This window comes from Pseudorasbora parva, chromosome 14, assembly GCF_024679245.1.
Source record: "Pseudorasbora parva isolate DD20220531a chromosome 14, ASM2467924v1, whole genome shotgun sequence".
NCBI lineage: Eukaryota > Metazoa > Chordata > Actinopteri > Cypriniformes > Gobionidae > Pseudorasbora > Pseudorasbora parva.
In genome coordinates, this window is record NC_090185.1 from 3,958,248 (window position 1) to 3,976,343 (window position 18,096).

Below are 18,096 nucleotides of genomic sequence, written 5' to 3' on the forward strand. Positions count from 1 at the left end.
ATTAAATTAGCATAATTTGCATTATATATATATATAAAAGTGGACAGGAAGTCCTGGACAGGAAGTCCTGACATTTAAACATGATTAACTTTTATACTGAAAAACTCACACTAACAGCAATAAATAATCTGTAGAGTGATCATTACTGTGACACATGAAACGAGAAACACAACTTGTAATTAAAAAAACATTTGTACCGCTTTAGTAATTTACTTTCCGTACTCGAAACCTATATTTCGGACTCAACCGCGGGAAACGATGACGAAATCACATGAATTTTGGCAGATCCATCAAGGGTTGCGCGCTGAATGTGCTGTCATAGCTTGGAATGCTAATGTATTCAGGGCTCTGAGAAAATCGCTTTGTTACTTTCGTCCCGCGTTACTTTCGTCCCGGTTCTCCCCTAATCTGTCCAGAGCCTGATTACAATTCTTCCAAAATTATGTTTTGATTTTTGTCGTTTAAATTGTGTTAAAATAGTCTTTAACATCTTGCAAATCGTACGTTTCATATATAACCGAAGTTGTGAAATCAAGCATTTCTCGTTCTTAATGTTTTTTGTTGTTGTTTTTTTTAGTTAGCATACGTTCTAGCATAGCATGCAGCTACCCCAATTCGCTTAGTTTATACACCACAGTTGACGACAAGATGACATCACAAAACTAACATGTCTGATACGTAACGCGTTTTGTTACTGGAACAATTTTATAAAATGCTTTTATTTTAAACGGAGCATTTAGCTTGCTAGAATATGCTACAGCAGCTCAATGAGCCATTGAATGAAACATCGCAATAACAGCTTTTGATCGGGCATATAAAACAGCTAACATGTTGGGGCCTAAGCGGAATCTATTTTACAGGGGGACAGGATTTCTCCAAGGGGGTAATCTAGCGCTCGGAAAGCGCTCCACCCCTAGGGGCTGCCATTGCTAACCAAGCCATCACCTGCTGTTAGCATCCCATTGACTCCCATTCATTTTTGAGTCACTTTGACAGTGAATGACTTTACATCTGAGGCGTTTAAAGACTCCATTTGTCCATTGTTTATTTCTAAAGAAACACGACAATGTATAAAAGGCTCCATTACCTTGTATCTTACACTATCGCCCCGCAGAAGCTGTTTTTGTAAAAATAGGCTAACGATTGCGTCATAACCAACGCGACTCTGTCGCACAGTTGAGAAATTACCGTATAGACCTGAGGAGACGCTCGCAGGCGATCTTTTACTGTCTATGAGACAGTCGGGGGGACGTGGAGACATACAGTCTGATAAAGTCAAGGGGGAAGAATGGGGAGAAGTCCATAGTGAGCCAAAAGCAACGGGAGAAAATATTTAAACAACGTGATTCAGCTTTCACTTTCCACATCTACTAGAAGACCTACAGCTGTCAGACAGGAGGCTCACGTCACATCTACGTCGTCAAGCTCAGTCTGAGCCTGCGCAGTTCGCTCCGCCATCAGGAAGTGAGTGCCCCTATACTGACATCACATTCCGCCGTTGACGTCAATGGGATCGCTCTGTCCATTTCTTTTACCGTCTATGGATTTCTCATGTGAAGGTGAAGTGGGTGGAGTTAGCAGACCTGTCACTCAAGTGACCACGCCCTTAATTACGCATAACGTTAAAGGTGCACTTTGCAACTTTCCGTCCACTAGAGGGCGCCTATTCTAAACAAATGCGTAGTTTCATGACGCAAAGTTTGAGACATCAAAAAGACAGAGACATCTAGACAGACAGAGACATCTAGACAGACAGAGACATCTAGAGAGACAGAGACATCTAGACCGACAGACATCTAGAGAGACAGAGACATCTAGACAGACAGAGACATCTAGACAGACAGAGACATCTAGAGAGACAGAGACATCTAGACAGACAGAGACATCTAGAGAGACAGAGACATCTAGACAGACAGAGACATCTAGACAGACAGAAACATCTAGACAGACAGAAACATCTAGACAGAGACATCTAGACAGACCGACATCTAGACGGACAGAGACATCTAGACAGACAGAGACATCTAGACAGACAGAAACATCTAGACAGACAGAAACATCTAGACAGAGACATCTAGACAGACCGACATCTAGACGGACAGAGACATCTAGACAGACAGAGACATCTAGACAGACAAAGACATCTAGACAGACAGAGACATCTAGACAGACTGACATCTAGACAGACAGATGTCTAGACAGACAGACGTCTAGACAGACAGACAGACATCTAGACTGACAGAGACATCTAGACTGACAGAGACATCTAGACAGACAGACGTCTAGACAGACAGACGTCTAGACAGACAAACATCTAGACAGACAGACATCTAGACAGACAGAGACATCTAGACAGACAAAGACATCTAGACAGACAGACGTCTAGACAGACAGATGTCTAGATAGTCAGACGTCTAGACAGACAGAGACATCTAGACAGACGTCTAGACTGTTAGGGGTTAATAGCTTATGACCAAGGACTAGTAGTGAAGAAATGAAGACAGAGTCAGGATTGCAATTAATTAAAAGAAAAATTTACTTAAGAATAGTTTGCAGTTTCAAAAGCAGAAGCCAGCTTCAAGTCTCACAAGGAGTTCGTAGGCCGCGCTCCCTCTCTCACCGTCTCGTTGCCTCGCCCTATCGTACATACAATTGTCCCAACAGTTATACCGTTTTCAAGGTCTATCCACGTCATTCTGATTGGCTCAGATAAAATGTAATGTAAGCAACTTTCAGATAGGAGCACATATCGCCAAACTGGGTAGACAAAGTCGTCGCCCCATAACCAGAATTATATCACAGTGACCTCATAGGCCACCGAAAAGCATCTTCAAGTCTGGCGTTTTCTGCAGAAATGCAGAACCATTAGGCAGACAGACATCTAGACATCTTAATGCAGAAACATTAGGCCTGCAGAGATCTGGTACACACACACACACACACACACACACACACACACACACACACACACACACACACACAAACTCCAGAGAATACTGGTTTCCTCCAAGGTTGAGAACATCTTAACTAATTATAAACAAAACATTTCTCCAAAGCATGCTGATAGCATGTGCTTTCTCAGTGAGAGGTACAACAATAGTACAGGGCAATATTCATCTTGAGTCTTTAGTGTTTCAGTAAAAGGAAATATAAAAGGAATAAAACATAATAAATTAAATAAAAGACAAATCCATATTTCATATCTGGAAGCCAGGCTAAGTGAGCAAACCCTGTTACTGCACTCCTGACATGTTAGGGGTGTGTGATACCTCCAAAATCCAAACACATGACCTTGTTGTCAGTGTTTAGGGACACATCACACATCTCTAGGCCAGACCCTCAGTCACTCCTCAGAGACCAAATACACACTTTAGAAAACAAGAAACTAAAAGCAAAATCATAACTGGATAGAATCATTATAATAATATAGGAAGATAAATATTGATTAAGGATTTGATAATGAAGTTAATTAGGATATATGTATATACAGGTATATTGAAGCAGCAGTGGATTTCAGAATCCCCCCTTCAAGACAGACAGAGACATCTAGAGAGACAGACGTCTAGACAGACAGAGACATCTAGAGAGACAGACGTCTAGACAGACAGAGACATCTAGATAGACAGAGACATCTAGAGAGACAGACGTCTAGACAGACAGAGACATCTAGACAGACAGGGACATCTAGACAGACAGAGACATCTAGACTGACAGAGACATCTAGACAGACAGACGTCTAGACAGACAGACGACTAGACAGACAGAGACATCTAGACAGACCGACGTCTAGTCAGAAGACGTCTAGACAGACAGAGACATCTAGAACAGACAGACATCTAGACAGACAGAAACATCTAGACAGACAGAGACATCTAGACAGACAGAGACATCTAGACAGACAGACATCTAGAGAGACAGAGACATCTCGACAGACAGAGACATCTCGACAGACAGACGTCTAGACAGACAGAGACGTCTAGACAGACAGAGACGTCTAGACAGACAGAGACGTCTAGACAGACAAAGACATCTAGACAGACTGAGACATCTAGACAGACAGAGACATCTAGACAGACAGAGACATCTAGACAGACAGACGTCTAGACAGACAGACGTCTAGACAGACAGACATGTAGACAGACAGAGACATCTAGACAGACAGAGACATCTAGAGGACAGAGACATCTAGACAGACAAAGACATCTAGACAGACAGACGTCTAGACAGACAGAGACATCTAGACAGACAGAGACATCTAGACAGACAGAGACATCTAGAGAGACAGAGACATCTAGACAGATAGAGACATCTAGACAGACAGACGTCTAGACAGACAGAGACATCTAGACAGACAGACGTCTAGACAGACATCATGACAGACAGAGACATCTAGACAGACTAGACAGACAGACAGCCAGACAGGGTGTGACGTCATGATTGACAGCTGAGATTGACGGCTTCTCTGAGGCACTAACACATTTTTAGCAGGATTTTCGGGAGGAGAGTGTGGGCGGGCTTTTGATATTGTGGTACTCAGTCCCAAATCTGCACAGGATGTCAGCGCCATATTCGGACCTCCAGAAACTTCCCTTTTCTTCAGTGGAAGGTGAAGACGAGTCAATTGGAATCTCAACCGAGGTGGTACTATTTAATGGCTCGTTTCCACCAAGCCTTACAAGTTCAGTACGCGGAACAATTTTTGCCGTTTACATTGTCAGAATTTGTAAATTGTACCCTAATTCCGAACCGTACCACTTTTTTGGCACCCTTCTGTTGGGTTACCAAGCACAGTAGTTTGGTACTAAAGGGAGGAGCAGTCTTGCAGTGTTTCCTTTCAGACTTGGCTCAAATAAAGCGTGTCTTCTTCTTGAGACAAACAGCCACATGCTGAGACCAAAATCAAAGAACAAAATCTGCGGCATGTTCTTCATTGTTGTTTGCTGTCACTTTTTTCTTCGCACGAGAATAATGTTGACCGCTACACCACGCCTATCAACTAAAGGTGCTGTTGGCAGTGGAAACGCAAGCCGGATCAGGGTTTAAGGCCCAAATCATTCGGCCGAAGCAAGCCATATGTGAGCCATACCGAGCTGTACCATGCCGTAGAAAAGCACAATATCCGAAGATGCACGACTTCAAGGCGGATCTGGCTACGTCTGTACCAGTATCCAGTTTGCGCATTGTAATAACGTTCATAGATGGGAAGGAAGGAGGCGGGAACCGACGAACATTCAACAACTTTTATTAAATAAACAAAACGAAAGTAAACCGCGGGCAGCCCCTCACGGACGACTGCCCACAAACACATAAAACAAAACAAACAAAACGCAACAGAAAGTCGTAGGGCAGCGAAGCAATGCATTCTGGGAATTGTAGTCTTTCATCCCCAAGAGACAAAAATACATTTTCTGTCTTTTCTCAGTCTAGAAGGCACCAAATTCAAAAATAATTTCACATTTCTGCTACATAGATGACCCAGTTTAAATACAAAGCTTAACGTTAAATCACTGAAGTAACCTTTAAGAGTTCAGAGTAGAAAGATAAACACTTTACTCATCATACAGCTTTAACTCCTCATAGTTTATTAATTGGTTACAAACTGGTTAGTTAACATAAATCATTCCTTTTTTATTAATGCAAAAGCAAGGTTTAAAATTGCAATTCTTTACAAAATGTTCACAAAAGCACTTTATAATGAAAGAACAGTTAAGCAGGCTTGCGTTCTCAATCACCAACCTCGTTATAATTACATTCAGCTTCTTCTTTTTCATTTTTCTTTGTGCAGCACATAGTCCATGAGGTTTTGGTGGCAAAAAAATAGATAAAGCAGTCCAAGCCACAGTTCATACTGGAAATGCAAGTTGCGGCATGCAGGAAGTTGTGCGCGGCCAGTTTTTCGGCGCAGCTGTATTTTCTCATGTGATTGTTTTCCGCGACTAATTTGATCAAGTACCCCAAGTGGACCGGGAAAAAGCATATGACAAACACAATTAAATTGGTCGCGATTATAAACATGCACTGGATCTTTTTAGAACGGGCTCCAATGTTCAACCGCTGCCGCAGAGTGTAAATGACCCTGACGGAGCAGTACAACATGACCAGGAACGGCAAGAGGAACCCAACGACGCTCAACAACAAGACGAAATGCAACGACAAGCTTTTCTTGACCCTCTGGAAGCACATTGTTTTATCGTTATTAGAGTCCTTTAAGAAGTAAAGGAAGCCGAGGGAGCAAACGAAGAGCCATATGAGCGCGCAAACCACCAGAGATCTCCTACAGGAGAAAACAGTCTTGGCCCTCATGGGGTACTTAACGGCCACGTAGCGCACCACACTTATGGCGGTGACGGTGAGGATACTCACGTATGTGTTGACGTAATTAACCCACAAAACAAAATTACACAGTCCCTTCAATTTTTCATCCAATTCCTTGTCGTAATAATGAATCTTAAAGGGAAGGAACACCAACAGAGCGCAGTCTGCGATGGCCATATTGGTGATGTAGACGTTCATGTAGGTCCAGTCGGTTCTGGGACGCCGGAAGAACATCACCAGAACGTAAATGTTCCCCAAAACCCCGAAGAAGAAGGTGGAGATCGAAGTGACTTTTTGTAGGATTGTGACTGTGTGGGTGATGTTAAGGGGGCAGTTTTCAACTGTGGGGATTGATGACCTGTGGGAAACCAAAGAGGAAAAAACTACATGAATGTAGTCCACACCTACACTGCTCTTCTTATTTTTCTAGTCTAAATATCTAACAATTCTTAAATTAAGATGCATTTACTAGATCAATAAAACGACATGAGATATTTTGTCTTGTTTTGTTGAAAATCAAATCTAAATGAAGAGAGTTTTTGCTTAAAACAGGCAAAATGATCTGCCAATGGGGTGAGAAAAATAATCTTATTTCTGATTGAAATCTTGTTTCTTGTTTCCGTCCCAAACAGAAATAAGATTATTTTTCTCACCCCATTGGCGGATCAATTTGTCTGTTTTAAGCAAAAACTCAAACACTTTTATTTTCAACAAAACAAGCAAAAATATCTCATGTCGTTTTACTTATCTAGTAAATGCATCTTGATTTAAGAATATTTAGATATTTGGACTGGAAATGAAAAAAATACTAAATAAGAAGAGCATTTTTGCAGTGTATGCACTAGTTTTCGAAAGTCATGCAACAGTTTGGAGTGAAATATTAATCTACAAAGATGACCTAACACTTATATTGCTTACAAGATGTTTTATTTACGTGGATTGGATTCATAGACTGTAAAAATAAAAAATAAATAAAAATAAGGATGTAATGTCCGTGATGTCACCTGTAGGTTTCTGAAGACCAGTTTTGAAGCATAAAGTTGGTCGTCGCCATCTTGGCAGCGTGTCACTCCCGGATAACTAAAAATGGGCAAAGAGGCAGATGTGGGCGGAGCTTAGATGACTAGCAGACAGCAGACAAACGGCAATCCACCTGTCACTCAAAGTGGCCACGCCCTTAATTATGCAGAACTTAAAGGCTTTATATAAAGTAAACGAATGAGTCATAAATAAAGTCACCCCCTCACAGTCGTCATGAAGGTCAAAATTAGCCGTATAGACCAAAACCACAATTTGTCTCAGGCTGTAAACATGTTTTATTCTGCTGTAAAGTTGGGCATTTTAACATGAGGCTCAATGAGATTCTGCTCCTTCTGGAGCCGCTCTAGTGGCTAGTCGAGGAACTGCAGTTTAAGTCACTTCAGTATCGGCTTCAGCAGAAACTGGAGGAGGAGCCGCTTGATTGTATTTCAGTAATTTGTACTCAGTGTTGCCAAATTGGGCGGGTTCATCAGAAACTATAAGGGAGACAGCTACGGCCACTGTCCATGCGCACATTAATATTGTGTCAATTCATCAATTTAATGCCTCACTCCCGGCTGTTGCCGTTTCCCTTCTTTTTTTGATTGTGCTGGTAAAAACGGGCTTGGGTGAGTGGTCAAAATTTTAGGTTGTTTAGGATCAGTTTGCAGTTTTTCACACATCTAAATTGTATAGTCTAATTGGTTAATAACAAACAACTGTGTAGTAAAAGTGTAGTAGCCATGATTTTATTACAGTAAAAGTGTAGAAGCCACGGCTTTATTACAGTAAAAGTGTAGTAAATTTGGTTTTATTGCAGTAAAAGTGTAGTAACCACAGCTTTATTACAGTAAAAGTGTAGTAACTACGGTTTTATTACAGTAAAAGTGCAGTAACCACGGTTTATTACAGTAAAAGTGCAGTAACTATGGTTTTATTGCAGTAAAAGTGTAGTAAACACAGCTTTATTACAGTAAAAGTGTAGTAACTATGGTTTTATTACAGTAAAAGTGCAGTAACCACAGTTTATTACAGTAAAAGTGCAGTAACTATGGTTTTATTACAGTAAAAGTGCAGTAACTATGGTTTTATTACAGTAAAAGTGCAGTAACTATGGTTTTATTGCAGTAAAAGTGTAGTAAACACAGCTTTATTACAGTAAAAGTGTAGTAACTATGGTTTTATTACAGTAAAAGTGCAGTAACCACAGTTTATTACAGTAAAAGTGCAGTAACTATGGTTTTATTACAGTAAAAGTGCAGTAACTATGGTTTTATTACAGTAAAAGTGTAGTAGTCATGGTTTTATTACAGTAAAAGTGTGGTAATCACTGATTTATCACAGTATAAGTGCAGTAACCATGGTTTTATTACAGTAAAAGTATAGTAACTACGGTTTTATTACAGTAAAAGTGGAGTAACTACGCTTTTATTATAGTAAAAGTGTTATATCTATGGTTTTATTACAGTAAAAGTGTAGTAACTGCAGTTTTATTACAGTAAAAGTGTAGTAGCCATGGGTTTATTAAAGTAAAAGTGTAGTAACCACAGCTTTATTACTCAGTGTTGTCAGATTGGGTGGGTTTGTATTTTATTTTGTCATGCTTATTTTGTACTATAGGGATAGAAATGGTGCTCAACCCTGGCATGGCAATAAAATATCTTTTTTTTTTTTTGGCAGTTAAAATAGTGCGTTTTTTTCTTGGATTGGGCAGGTTTTAGTAAGCTTTTGGGCTGGAAATCATCAACCCAATCTGGCAACACTGTCCTGCATCTTTCAAAAGCTTATCGCATGCTGCTATGTTACCGCGATGGGTCACATTACATTAAATCGTGGAAAAACGGAATTTGTTAGAATTTTGTATTAAAATTTACCGAATTTGACATTGAAAGCTGAACTTTGTTTCCTGTCAGAAGTAACAAAGCTATGCGAATTATTGGATGGGAGCCACGATAAAAATCATCATTAATCAAATATGTTCATTCATTGGAACTTAAGAATTGATATTTTTACCCAGCCAGCCCTAGTTCTGAGTGACTTAAGGCTGGGTAGATGATGAAAAATATTAATTTCTAAACAAACTATCCATTTAGAAACAACTCATGCCAGTCAAATGCACATACACTCTTAAAAAAAATAAGCTACTTTAATGGCATCAGAACAGTTCCATCTGGAGCCTTTCCATTGCACAAAAAGGTTCTGAGAATTTTCTGCAGAATATTAAATTGGTTCAAAGGGCTATTTGAAGAACCAAAATGACATCAACCCCAAAGAAAAGAAGTAAATCTCCAATGTCGGATAAAATCCCTTACCTTTTCACACGGATGACTAGTAGAAAAGCCCCTGGTGAAATCTGAGGAAGAGCTAATGGCAGAAGTTTCAAGCACAATAGGACTGTTATGAAGTTATTTGTTACGCTAGAATATAAATCATGCTGGAACATGCAAGATCTTTTCCCCTCCAGAAAGATATATGAGACTCCTGCGCCCTTCCAAATCCATAATAACACTACTAGTGCAAAGCTCGACTAACTCTGCCGGTCAGACCACATACAACAACCTTCATGAATTCTGTCAGGGTGGGAATGAGCCTTATTTTGGTTCAAGTGAACCATAGCACACAACAAAATGGTCACGTGTTCTTGGATTCCTCCAGCCTTTTTCTTCTTGCAGCAAAAGCAGTATCAGAACGAAACAGTTTTGAACGTGTCAAGACTGGTTAGTCAGAAACAAAAACCGAATGTGCTGGTAGCTTTGACACATTTGAATATAGCAAAAGGCATCCTTTAATTATTGTGTTGATGAACATGAGAAAGCCACAATAAAGATGTTTACACTTCTGCCAGAATGAGTTCAGCATGGGACATTATAGCCTACAGCGCGACTGAGATTTCTGAACCGGTTCTTTTCAGTGAATCCAAAACATACAGCACACCCTATTCTGTTTTATTTGTATACACGTAACTGTACAATGTGCAATATGCATTTGACATAAAGTGCATGCTAGACCATTTAAGGGTTCGTTCACCCAAAAATGAAAATGGGAAAACCCCATGATTTACTCATCCTCAAGTCAGGTGTATATAACATTCTTCTTTTAGACGAATAAAATCAGAGTTACATTAAAAATGTCCTGGCTCTTCAAAGATTACTTGGCTTATAATAAGCAAGGGGAGTCTAGGCGCGTTTGGCAAGCCCTACAAGCAGTCAATACAAGGCCAAACTACCCGTACGAAAATCAGCCACAACTTTATTATAGTAATAGTGTAGTAATACGGCTTTATTATAGTAAAAGTGTAGTAACCATGGTTTTATTACAGTAAAAGTGAAGCAACCACGGTTTTATTACAGTAAAAGTGTAGTAACCACAGCTTTATTATAGTAAAAGTGTAGTAACCATGGTTTTATTACAGTAAAAGTGTAGTAACCACAGCTTTATTATAGTAAAAGTGTAGTAACCACGGTTTTATTACAGTAAAAGTGTAGTAACCACAGTTTTATTATAGTAAGTGTAGTAACCACAGTTTTATTACAGTAAGTGCAGTAACCACGGTTTTATTACAGTAAAAGTGCCGTAACCACAGTTTTATTATAGTAAAAGTGAAGTAACCACGGTTTATTACAGTAAAATTGTAGTAACCACGGTTTTATTACAGTAAAGATGTAGTAACCACGGTTTATTACAGTAAAAGTGTAGTAACCACGGTTTATTACAGTAAAAGTGTAGTAACCACGGTTTATTACAGTAAAAGTGTAGTAACCATGGTTTATTACAGTAAAAGTGTAGTAACCACGGTTTATTACAGTAAAAGTGTAGTAACCACGGTTTTATTACAGTAAAAGTGTAGTAACCACGGTTTATTACAGTAAAAGTGTAGTAACCACGGTTTTATTACAGTAAAAGTGTAGTAACCACGGTTTATTACAGTAAAAGTGTAGTAACCACGGTTTATTACAGTAAAAGTGTAGTAACCACAGCTTTATTACAGTAAAAGTGTAGTAACCACAGCTTTATTACAGTAAAAGTGTAGTAACCACGGTTTATTACAGTAAAAGTGTAGTAACCACGGTTTATTACAGTAAAAGTGTAGTAACCACAGTTTTATTAAAGTAAAAGTGTAGTAACCACGGTTTATTAAAGTAAAAGTGTAGTAACCACGGTTTATTACAGTAAAAGTGTAGTAACCACAGTTTTATTAAAGTAAAAGTGTAGTAACCACGGTTTATTAAAGTAAAAGTGTAGTAACCACAGTTTTATTATAGTAAAAGTGTAGTAACCACGGTTTTATTAAAGTAAAAGTGTAGTAACCACAGTTTTATTATAGTAAAAGTGTAGTAACCACGGTTTTATTAAAGTAAAAGTGTAGTAACCACAGTTTTATTATAGTAAAAGTGTAGTAACCACGGTTTATTACAGTAAAAGTGTAGTAACCACGGTTTTATTAAAGTAAAAGTGTAGTAACCACAGTTTTATTATAGTAAAAGTGTAGTAACCACGGTTTTATTACAGTAAAAGTGTAGTAACCACGGTTTTATTACAGTAAAAATGTAGTAACCACAGTTTTATTATAGTAAAAGTGTAGTAACCACGGTTTTATTATAGTAAAAGTGTAGTAACCACAGCTTTATTATAGTAAAAGTGTAGTAACCATGGTTTTATTACAGTAAAAGTGTAGTAACCACAGCTTTATTATAGTAAAAGTGTAGTAACCACGGTTTTATTACAGTAAAAGTGTAGTAAGCATGTTTTCATGGCTAATTGATTACCATTTACATAACCAGAGTTTTAACACAAATACCATGCTTAAACTATGGTTAGAGTAGCAAAGCCATGGTTAATTTGTGGTTACCGTGGTTTAACTAGAATAACCAGATTTTTTTATTCGTGGATTCTGGTTTCTCCCAAGGTTTATTTTTCTCCATCATGCCCTGGTGGATTTTTAGTTTGGTGGTCGCCTTTGGCTTGCTCAGTTGGGGACACAAAATTTATTTTTGAATTGAGTTGAATAAAAAAAAAGTTATTCAACTATATATATATCCAAATAATATTAATGTATTAGGTCTTAATGAATTGTATCAACTTCATTACTGATCGGCCCACATTGTCGCTTTTTGATAAAATAAAATAAGCTGATAACATCACTTTTCTCCAGAACGACTGTACCAAATCTAATTCTGTTGCAATATTGTCCTGTTTGACACTGTGAAGCTGCTTTGAAACAATCGCCATTGGAGAAGAGCGATATAAATAAAGTTGACTTGACTAGTAAAACCATGGTTCATTTTCCTAGTGGCTTCATAACCTCTGCTTCCTTCCCAGACGACTTGGACATTTTTTATGTTCGTTTTCAATGCACTAGACCAGAGATGCCCAAACTAGGGCCCGTGGTAACCTTTGATTTGGCCCACCGCACCGTCCGAGGAGGGATGGAGAGAGAGCCTACATTTTGAAATAATAAACGCTCAAACATCGATTTCATAATAAGCATGCGTGTTTATTTTCCGTCAGTGAAACAACTCACGATTATCAGTAAATAATGGTAACCCAAAGAATATAAGAAAATTAAATATTAGTTTGAAAAAAGATTTATAGATAGATTCCTAGTCTTTCCCCCCAGATGCGTCCTATGCCGGTCTGCACTGAGATGAATGTGGGACACGAGATAGGTGGATAGACACCTTTTCTAATATCTTTGTCTTCATGATTTCTCCTGATTTTTCAAGGCAACACTTGTTGTAAAACGTCTGAAGCGTGAATTTTATCTTCCACAGGGTTAAGACATTTAGGCTATGTTTGATTATTCACTGCCAGAGAAAGCGAAAGTAAAACCGCTGTGTGTGAACGGCGCTATTCAAATACACTTGACGCGCCTCAAGTCTAATAACAAGCACAAACATTACATTTAATAAAATAAAAATTGTCAAAAAGGTATTCGTCCTCTTTACCATAGATGTGAATGGGTATAGACTTAATTATAGCTTACGCAAACGAAAGGAAGCGCGTTCCTGTAAAAATGAATGTGCGCGACACGAGTGAAGATTTGAGAAAAGAAACTAGATGTCCAGTGGGCTAAAATGGACTAACCTTAGGCCTATTCACGGAGATCGGAAAATCGGGTGACCAGATCGCAAAACAGATTTAAAAAGCTGGCAGATCTTAAATTGGGCTCAGCCCACCTCTCTCATCCAGGGCTGCAATGTTATATCTGCGCATTTATTTCCTTTGTAAGCAAAGTTGTGCTTTAATCCTGTGGTAATATTCACGTAAAACAGCATTCACATAAAAAACACTGGGTTAATAACAAAAATAGAGCTTTAAGTAGAAAATAGTTTTTATGAATATATGTAAAGAGATAAATTAAAACAAAAAGTGCACAACTCTTCTTAAGTGGAAGGAAGCTACTTGTTCCCCCATCATGTGCAGGTGAGTCTTATTTGGGTTAGGCCTACTAAAATAATCAAATTATAGTTTTTTTAGTAGAAAATAGTATTTATGTGAAGAGATAAAATATGGAGTATAGTAAATTATATATTTTTATAAAAATAAAAACAAACGACGATATTATCGTCTATCGCGAAAATATCGTCAACTGCCAATTTCGGGGACATCGCCCAACCCTATTCGCAAACAGTCGGTTCCTTTTTAAAGAGTACAATATCCGTCGTCATTCTGAATCTGGATCATTGTGTATTTGACATTGAACTGTATTTTACATTGAACACTTGGGGATTGTTGCCCATTTAAATGTTCATTAAAATGCAACACTTTACAAATAAAACTGCATATATGTAACAGGTATAGAAATTACTCTGATAAATGTGTACCGTTAGGAATAATTAACACAAAATTTGTTCATTAATATGTCTTATGTGGTTACCTGTTGAAAACAAGTGTTTCCCCTTTAAGTGCTGTGAGATCACAAGATGCCTTAACTTCCTGCTCTGCCCCCTCCTCTCCCCTTTTGATATTGTAATCTCATGGGAGAGGAGGGTATCTGTCAATTCTCCTGATAATCTTCTTTCATCTTTATCCCAATTATTGCTGTCATATCTATTTTCACCCAAACTTGTGTGTAAAGTGTTATTTTACATTTCTGTGTGATTATTTTTTATCATTTTACTCTTTTTGAGTTATATTTTTGTCTATATATATGGAAGTGAGCACATGGTGATTAAATGTACAACACATTTATTTTATAGAAAGAAACAGGGCAATCTCACTCAAAGAGGCTGCTTCTTTCTATGTTTTACAGGTATGTTTCCAATAGTGTGAAATTTCTCATGTTCATGTTTTTCATTGTTACCCCTTTTTGATATTGTAATCTCATGGGAGAGAAAGAAACAGGGCAATCTCACTCAAAGAGGCTGCTTCTTTCTATGTTTTACAGATAAAAGATCAGTGAAATCGCGAGTGCTGTCCTGTACTTAATTAACAACAACACAACACAGAGAATAGACCAGTTACACTTGGTGCCGTGAACATTTCGGGTCATCAGATCAGCGCTTCGCAGATCGCCGTGGTTGCGTGACGGCTCGTGCTTCGCCGATCATCGTCATCGCTAGTGGTGGCTCCGTGCTCGCGCATAGAGGGCGCACGTGTATGAGACGAGCAGCGTGTGACATCGCGGAACAAACTGTATTGCATCTTAAAGCAACGGTCGAGTTTTACTGACTTCCTGATTGACTTTTTTTCTTCTTTCTCCGGAGCACTTTTTTTCCGATCGTGAATGGCACAGACTTTGACACATTGCGCTTCAGTGACCTCCATGCAACGTATCCTTTATCTGAACAGTATATAATACATGATTGTTGATGCATTTTTAATAAGAAAAAGTGCAGAATAACTGATTTTGACAACAGAAATATTTCATTTTTGTCAAGAAAAGAGTGTTTCAGTTTTTTTTGTCTTAATTTTGATGTGAAGCATAGCTGAACTATTATTAATTGGTTAAAGTTTTGCTGTCTGTGGCATATACATTTCTCAGTCACCTTTTCATGATTTATCTGTTCCACTTTCCAGTTGAGAGATGTTTGAGGATACAAGCAAAGACAATTTCAGTCCTGTTAAACAATCTAATGTCACTTTTCCATTGGGCAGAGGTGGTGGACCAGAAATATATCACAATGAGATGGAGTCTGAATTTACACGTTTTTATGGGAGAGGGAGAGCGTTAGCTAATGTGGGACTTGATCGTGTGCACACAGCTGATTCAGCGATCGGTGCTTCTGTAGGTCCAGCAGCTAGCTCCACCCCAATCACATACCCGAATAGTGAACGTGTCATTACTCCTGAGTCATTAGGGGGCATAATTTCTGATCTGGCCCAGAAAATAGGGGAAAGTATTTCTGCCAGCCTTAATATTGCGCACCAGCCCAGCCCAGTACAGTCTACTGCACCTTGCCGTTCTCAGCACTCCAGCGAGTGCATTGATACATCTAACCTGAAGGTGATAGTACAGCAAGATGCACCTCCTCCGCCATTCTTCAGAGGCGATAAGAGTGATTCATTTACTGTGCACGAATGGGAAGACATGATGTACAGTTATTTGAACAGAATGAAATGCAGAACGCAAACTGATGTTTCTGATCTTATCACAAGCAGATTGGCCGGTAAAGCAAGAGATGTGGTTAAAGTGTCCCTGCGAAGCTGCCCTGAACTGAGTGCCAGTGAGCTCCCAAATGCAGTGTTCGACATACTGAAACGCAATTTCAGCGAGTTGTCTTACTCTAACATGCCTATGGCTGACTTTTACAGCACTCTCCCCAAGGCAGACGAGAGTCCAATGGACTACTGGATAAGGCTGAATAAGGCAATCGATGTGGCTGATGAGTGTTTGCGTAGGCGCAACAAGTGCGTTGAGGATCCTGCAGCTGAAGCTGTAATGATGTTTGTCTCTCACTGTCCAGATCCTGGCCTTGCTTTGTCTTTTCAGTTCAAGCCTGCTGAGCAGTGGAGTGCTGCTGAGGTTCAAGAGCGACTGGATTGTCACCGCAGGAACTTGAAGAGAGCTACTGTTCGTACCCCATGCTACTCACCTGTGTCCAACTGCCACCAGAACATTGTGACTGTCTGTGACGATCCTGTATCCATTTCTCCCAAACAGCCTGAACTCCCCTCAGGTCAGTCATGTTCAAAAAGTCAGCTCAACCCCAACGCTGTCTCTTTTACACCTAATGACAGTATGCAGCAGCTGGTTGGCATGATGGACAAAGTTTTATCTCTCTGCACTGCCTCACTGTCCTCATCCAATCCTGGATGTCACGCCAGAACCGCAAACCCCAAGCCCAGTTTGAGCTCAGTGTGTAGAGTATGTCGATCTAAAGAGCACACTACACACACTCATTGTATGCGTGAGAGGCTTTGTCGTAGCTGTTTCAAACCTGGACATTTTAAGAATAATTGTCCCAAGACGACAGGCTTTGAGCCGCTTTCTCCGGCCACTCAGTTAAACTAAATAGCCCATGTTTGGAAGGGGGCAACATGGGCGGTGGCGTACTTCCCCTAAAGGATGAGTCAGACCCACATGAAATTTTTGTAAATAGTTGCAAATTGTTGCCACCTGAAAAAACTGTGCTGTATGTGGGATCTCAGAAAATTGATGGAGCTAGTGAACTGTTTTATGCTCCTGTGACTGTCTGTGGCCAGTCTGTTCTGAATGGGATGCTTGATTCTGGCAGTATGGCTTGCACCCTGAGTACAGAAGGCGAATCTAAGTTGTGTGCCGATGGAGTTCTCCCAGAACCTTCAGAAATTCCTGGTAACGTGGTCCTAGTGGGCTGTGGTGGTCTTACTATTCAGCCTAAGTGCACGTATAACCTAGAAATAGAGGTGTATGGGTTTAAGTTCAACGTACCCACCTTAGTAGTGCCTGGGCAGAAGGATGAATTCATCATCGGCAGTAACGTCATCAAATGTGTTATTCAGAAGATGAAAGCTGAAAAGAAGTACTGGGAAGTAATTTCCTGTCAGAACGGCAACCCTAAGTGTGAAGAATTTCTTGAACTTTTGAGCTGTATTTCTCGTTGGTCTGGTCCTCAACAGCCTGATAAGCTTGGAACAGTAAAGCTTTGTCAAGCAGTTACTTTGCTTCCCAGCTGTGAGCATCTAGTCTGGGGAAAACTACCAGCTAACACTAATATTTCACCAGGAAGCACAGTCATAGTTGAGCCCACTACTTCTCGTTCAGCACCACGTCATGTTCTTGTCGGACGTCTAGTGACTCCTATGTGGGGGGATCGATGGGTGCCGATGAAAATTCTGAACCCCACCCAGTCTCCAATAACTCTTCGTCGTAACGCCAAGCTGGCGGATGTGTCTCCTTGTTTGGCAGTGGAGGATGTTACTGTCACACAAGGTATGTGCAGACCTCAAGATGTTCCTGTTGCAGCTTTCCCCAAGCCCATTCCATCTGTTGACCCTGTCCAGTTACTGCGTGAGTATGGTTTGGAGGACATTGACATTGATGCATGTGAAGTGTCCAAGTCGTGGAAAGAGGAGTTGGCGAGTCTTATTCTGTCCTATCGTGATGTTTTCTCCAAGGATAAACTGGATTGTGGAGAGGTAAAGGATTTTGTGCACAGGATCCATCTTTATGATGAGCGCCCATTCCGCCTGCCCTATCGTTGCATCCCTCCAGCCCACTATCAAAAGTTGAGAGAAGTTCTTTCTGAAATGGAGGAAAAGGCCATTATTAGAAAATCTGTCAGTGAGTATGCATCTCCCTTAGTGATGGTCTGGAAAAAAGACGGTAATCTGAGGGTC

General features: G+C 39.8%; 1 protein-coding gene across 1 annotated transcript; it reads right to left on the bottom strand.

Annotated features, from left to right (window-relative positions):
* Window positions 1-5,243: 5,243 nt before the first annotated feature.
* On the bottom strand, window positions 5,244-10,415 carry gpr35.1 (G protein-coupled receptor 35, tandem duplicate 1). Its single transcript, XM_067414702.1, has 3 exons — window positions 9,648-10,415; window positions 7,320-7,395; window positions 5,244-6,673 (listed from the first exon to the last, which is right to left on the bottom strand). The coding sequence occupies exons 2-3, from the start codon at window positions 7,367-7,369 to the stop codon at window positions 5,725-5,727; spliced, it is 999 nt and encodes a 332-aa protein (XP_067270803.1). The 5' UTR covers window positions 7,370-7,395; window positions 9,648-10,415; the 3' UTR covers window positions 5,244-5,724.
* Between the last annotated feature and the right edge of the window lie 7,681 nt (window positions 10,416-18,096).

Coding starts and splice junctions, on each gene's coding strand:
- gpr35.1 (XM_067414702.1), bottom strand. CDS start 7,369: ATGGCGACGACCAACTTTATGCTTCAAAACTGGTCTTCAGAAACCTAC. Junction 6,674..7,319: donor TGGTCTTCAGAAACCTACAG/GTGACATCACGG, acceptor GGTTTCCCACAG/GTCATCAATCCCCACAGTTG.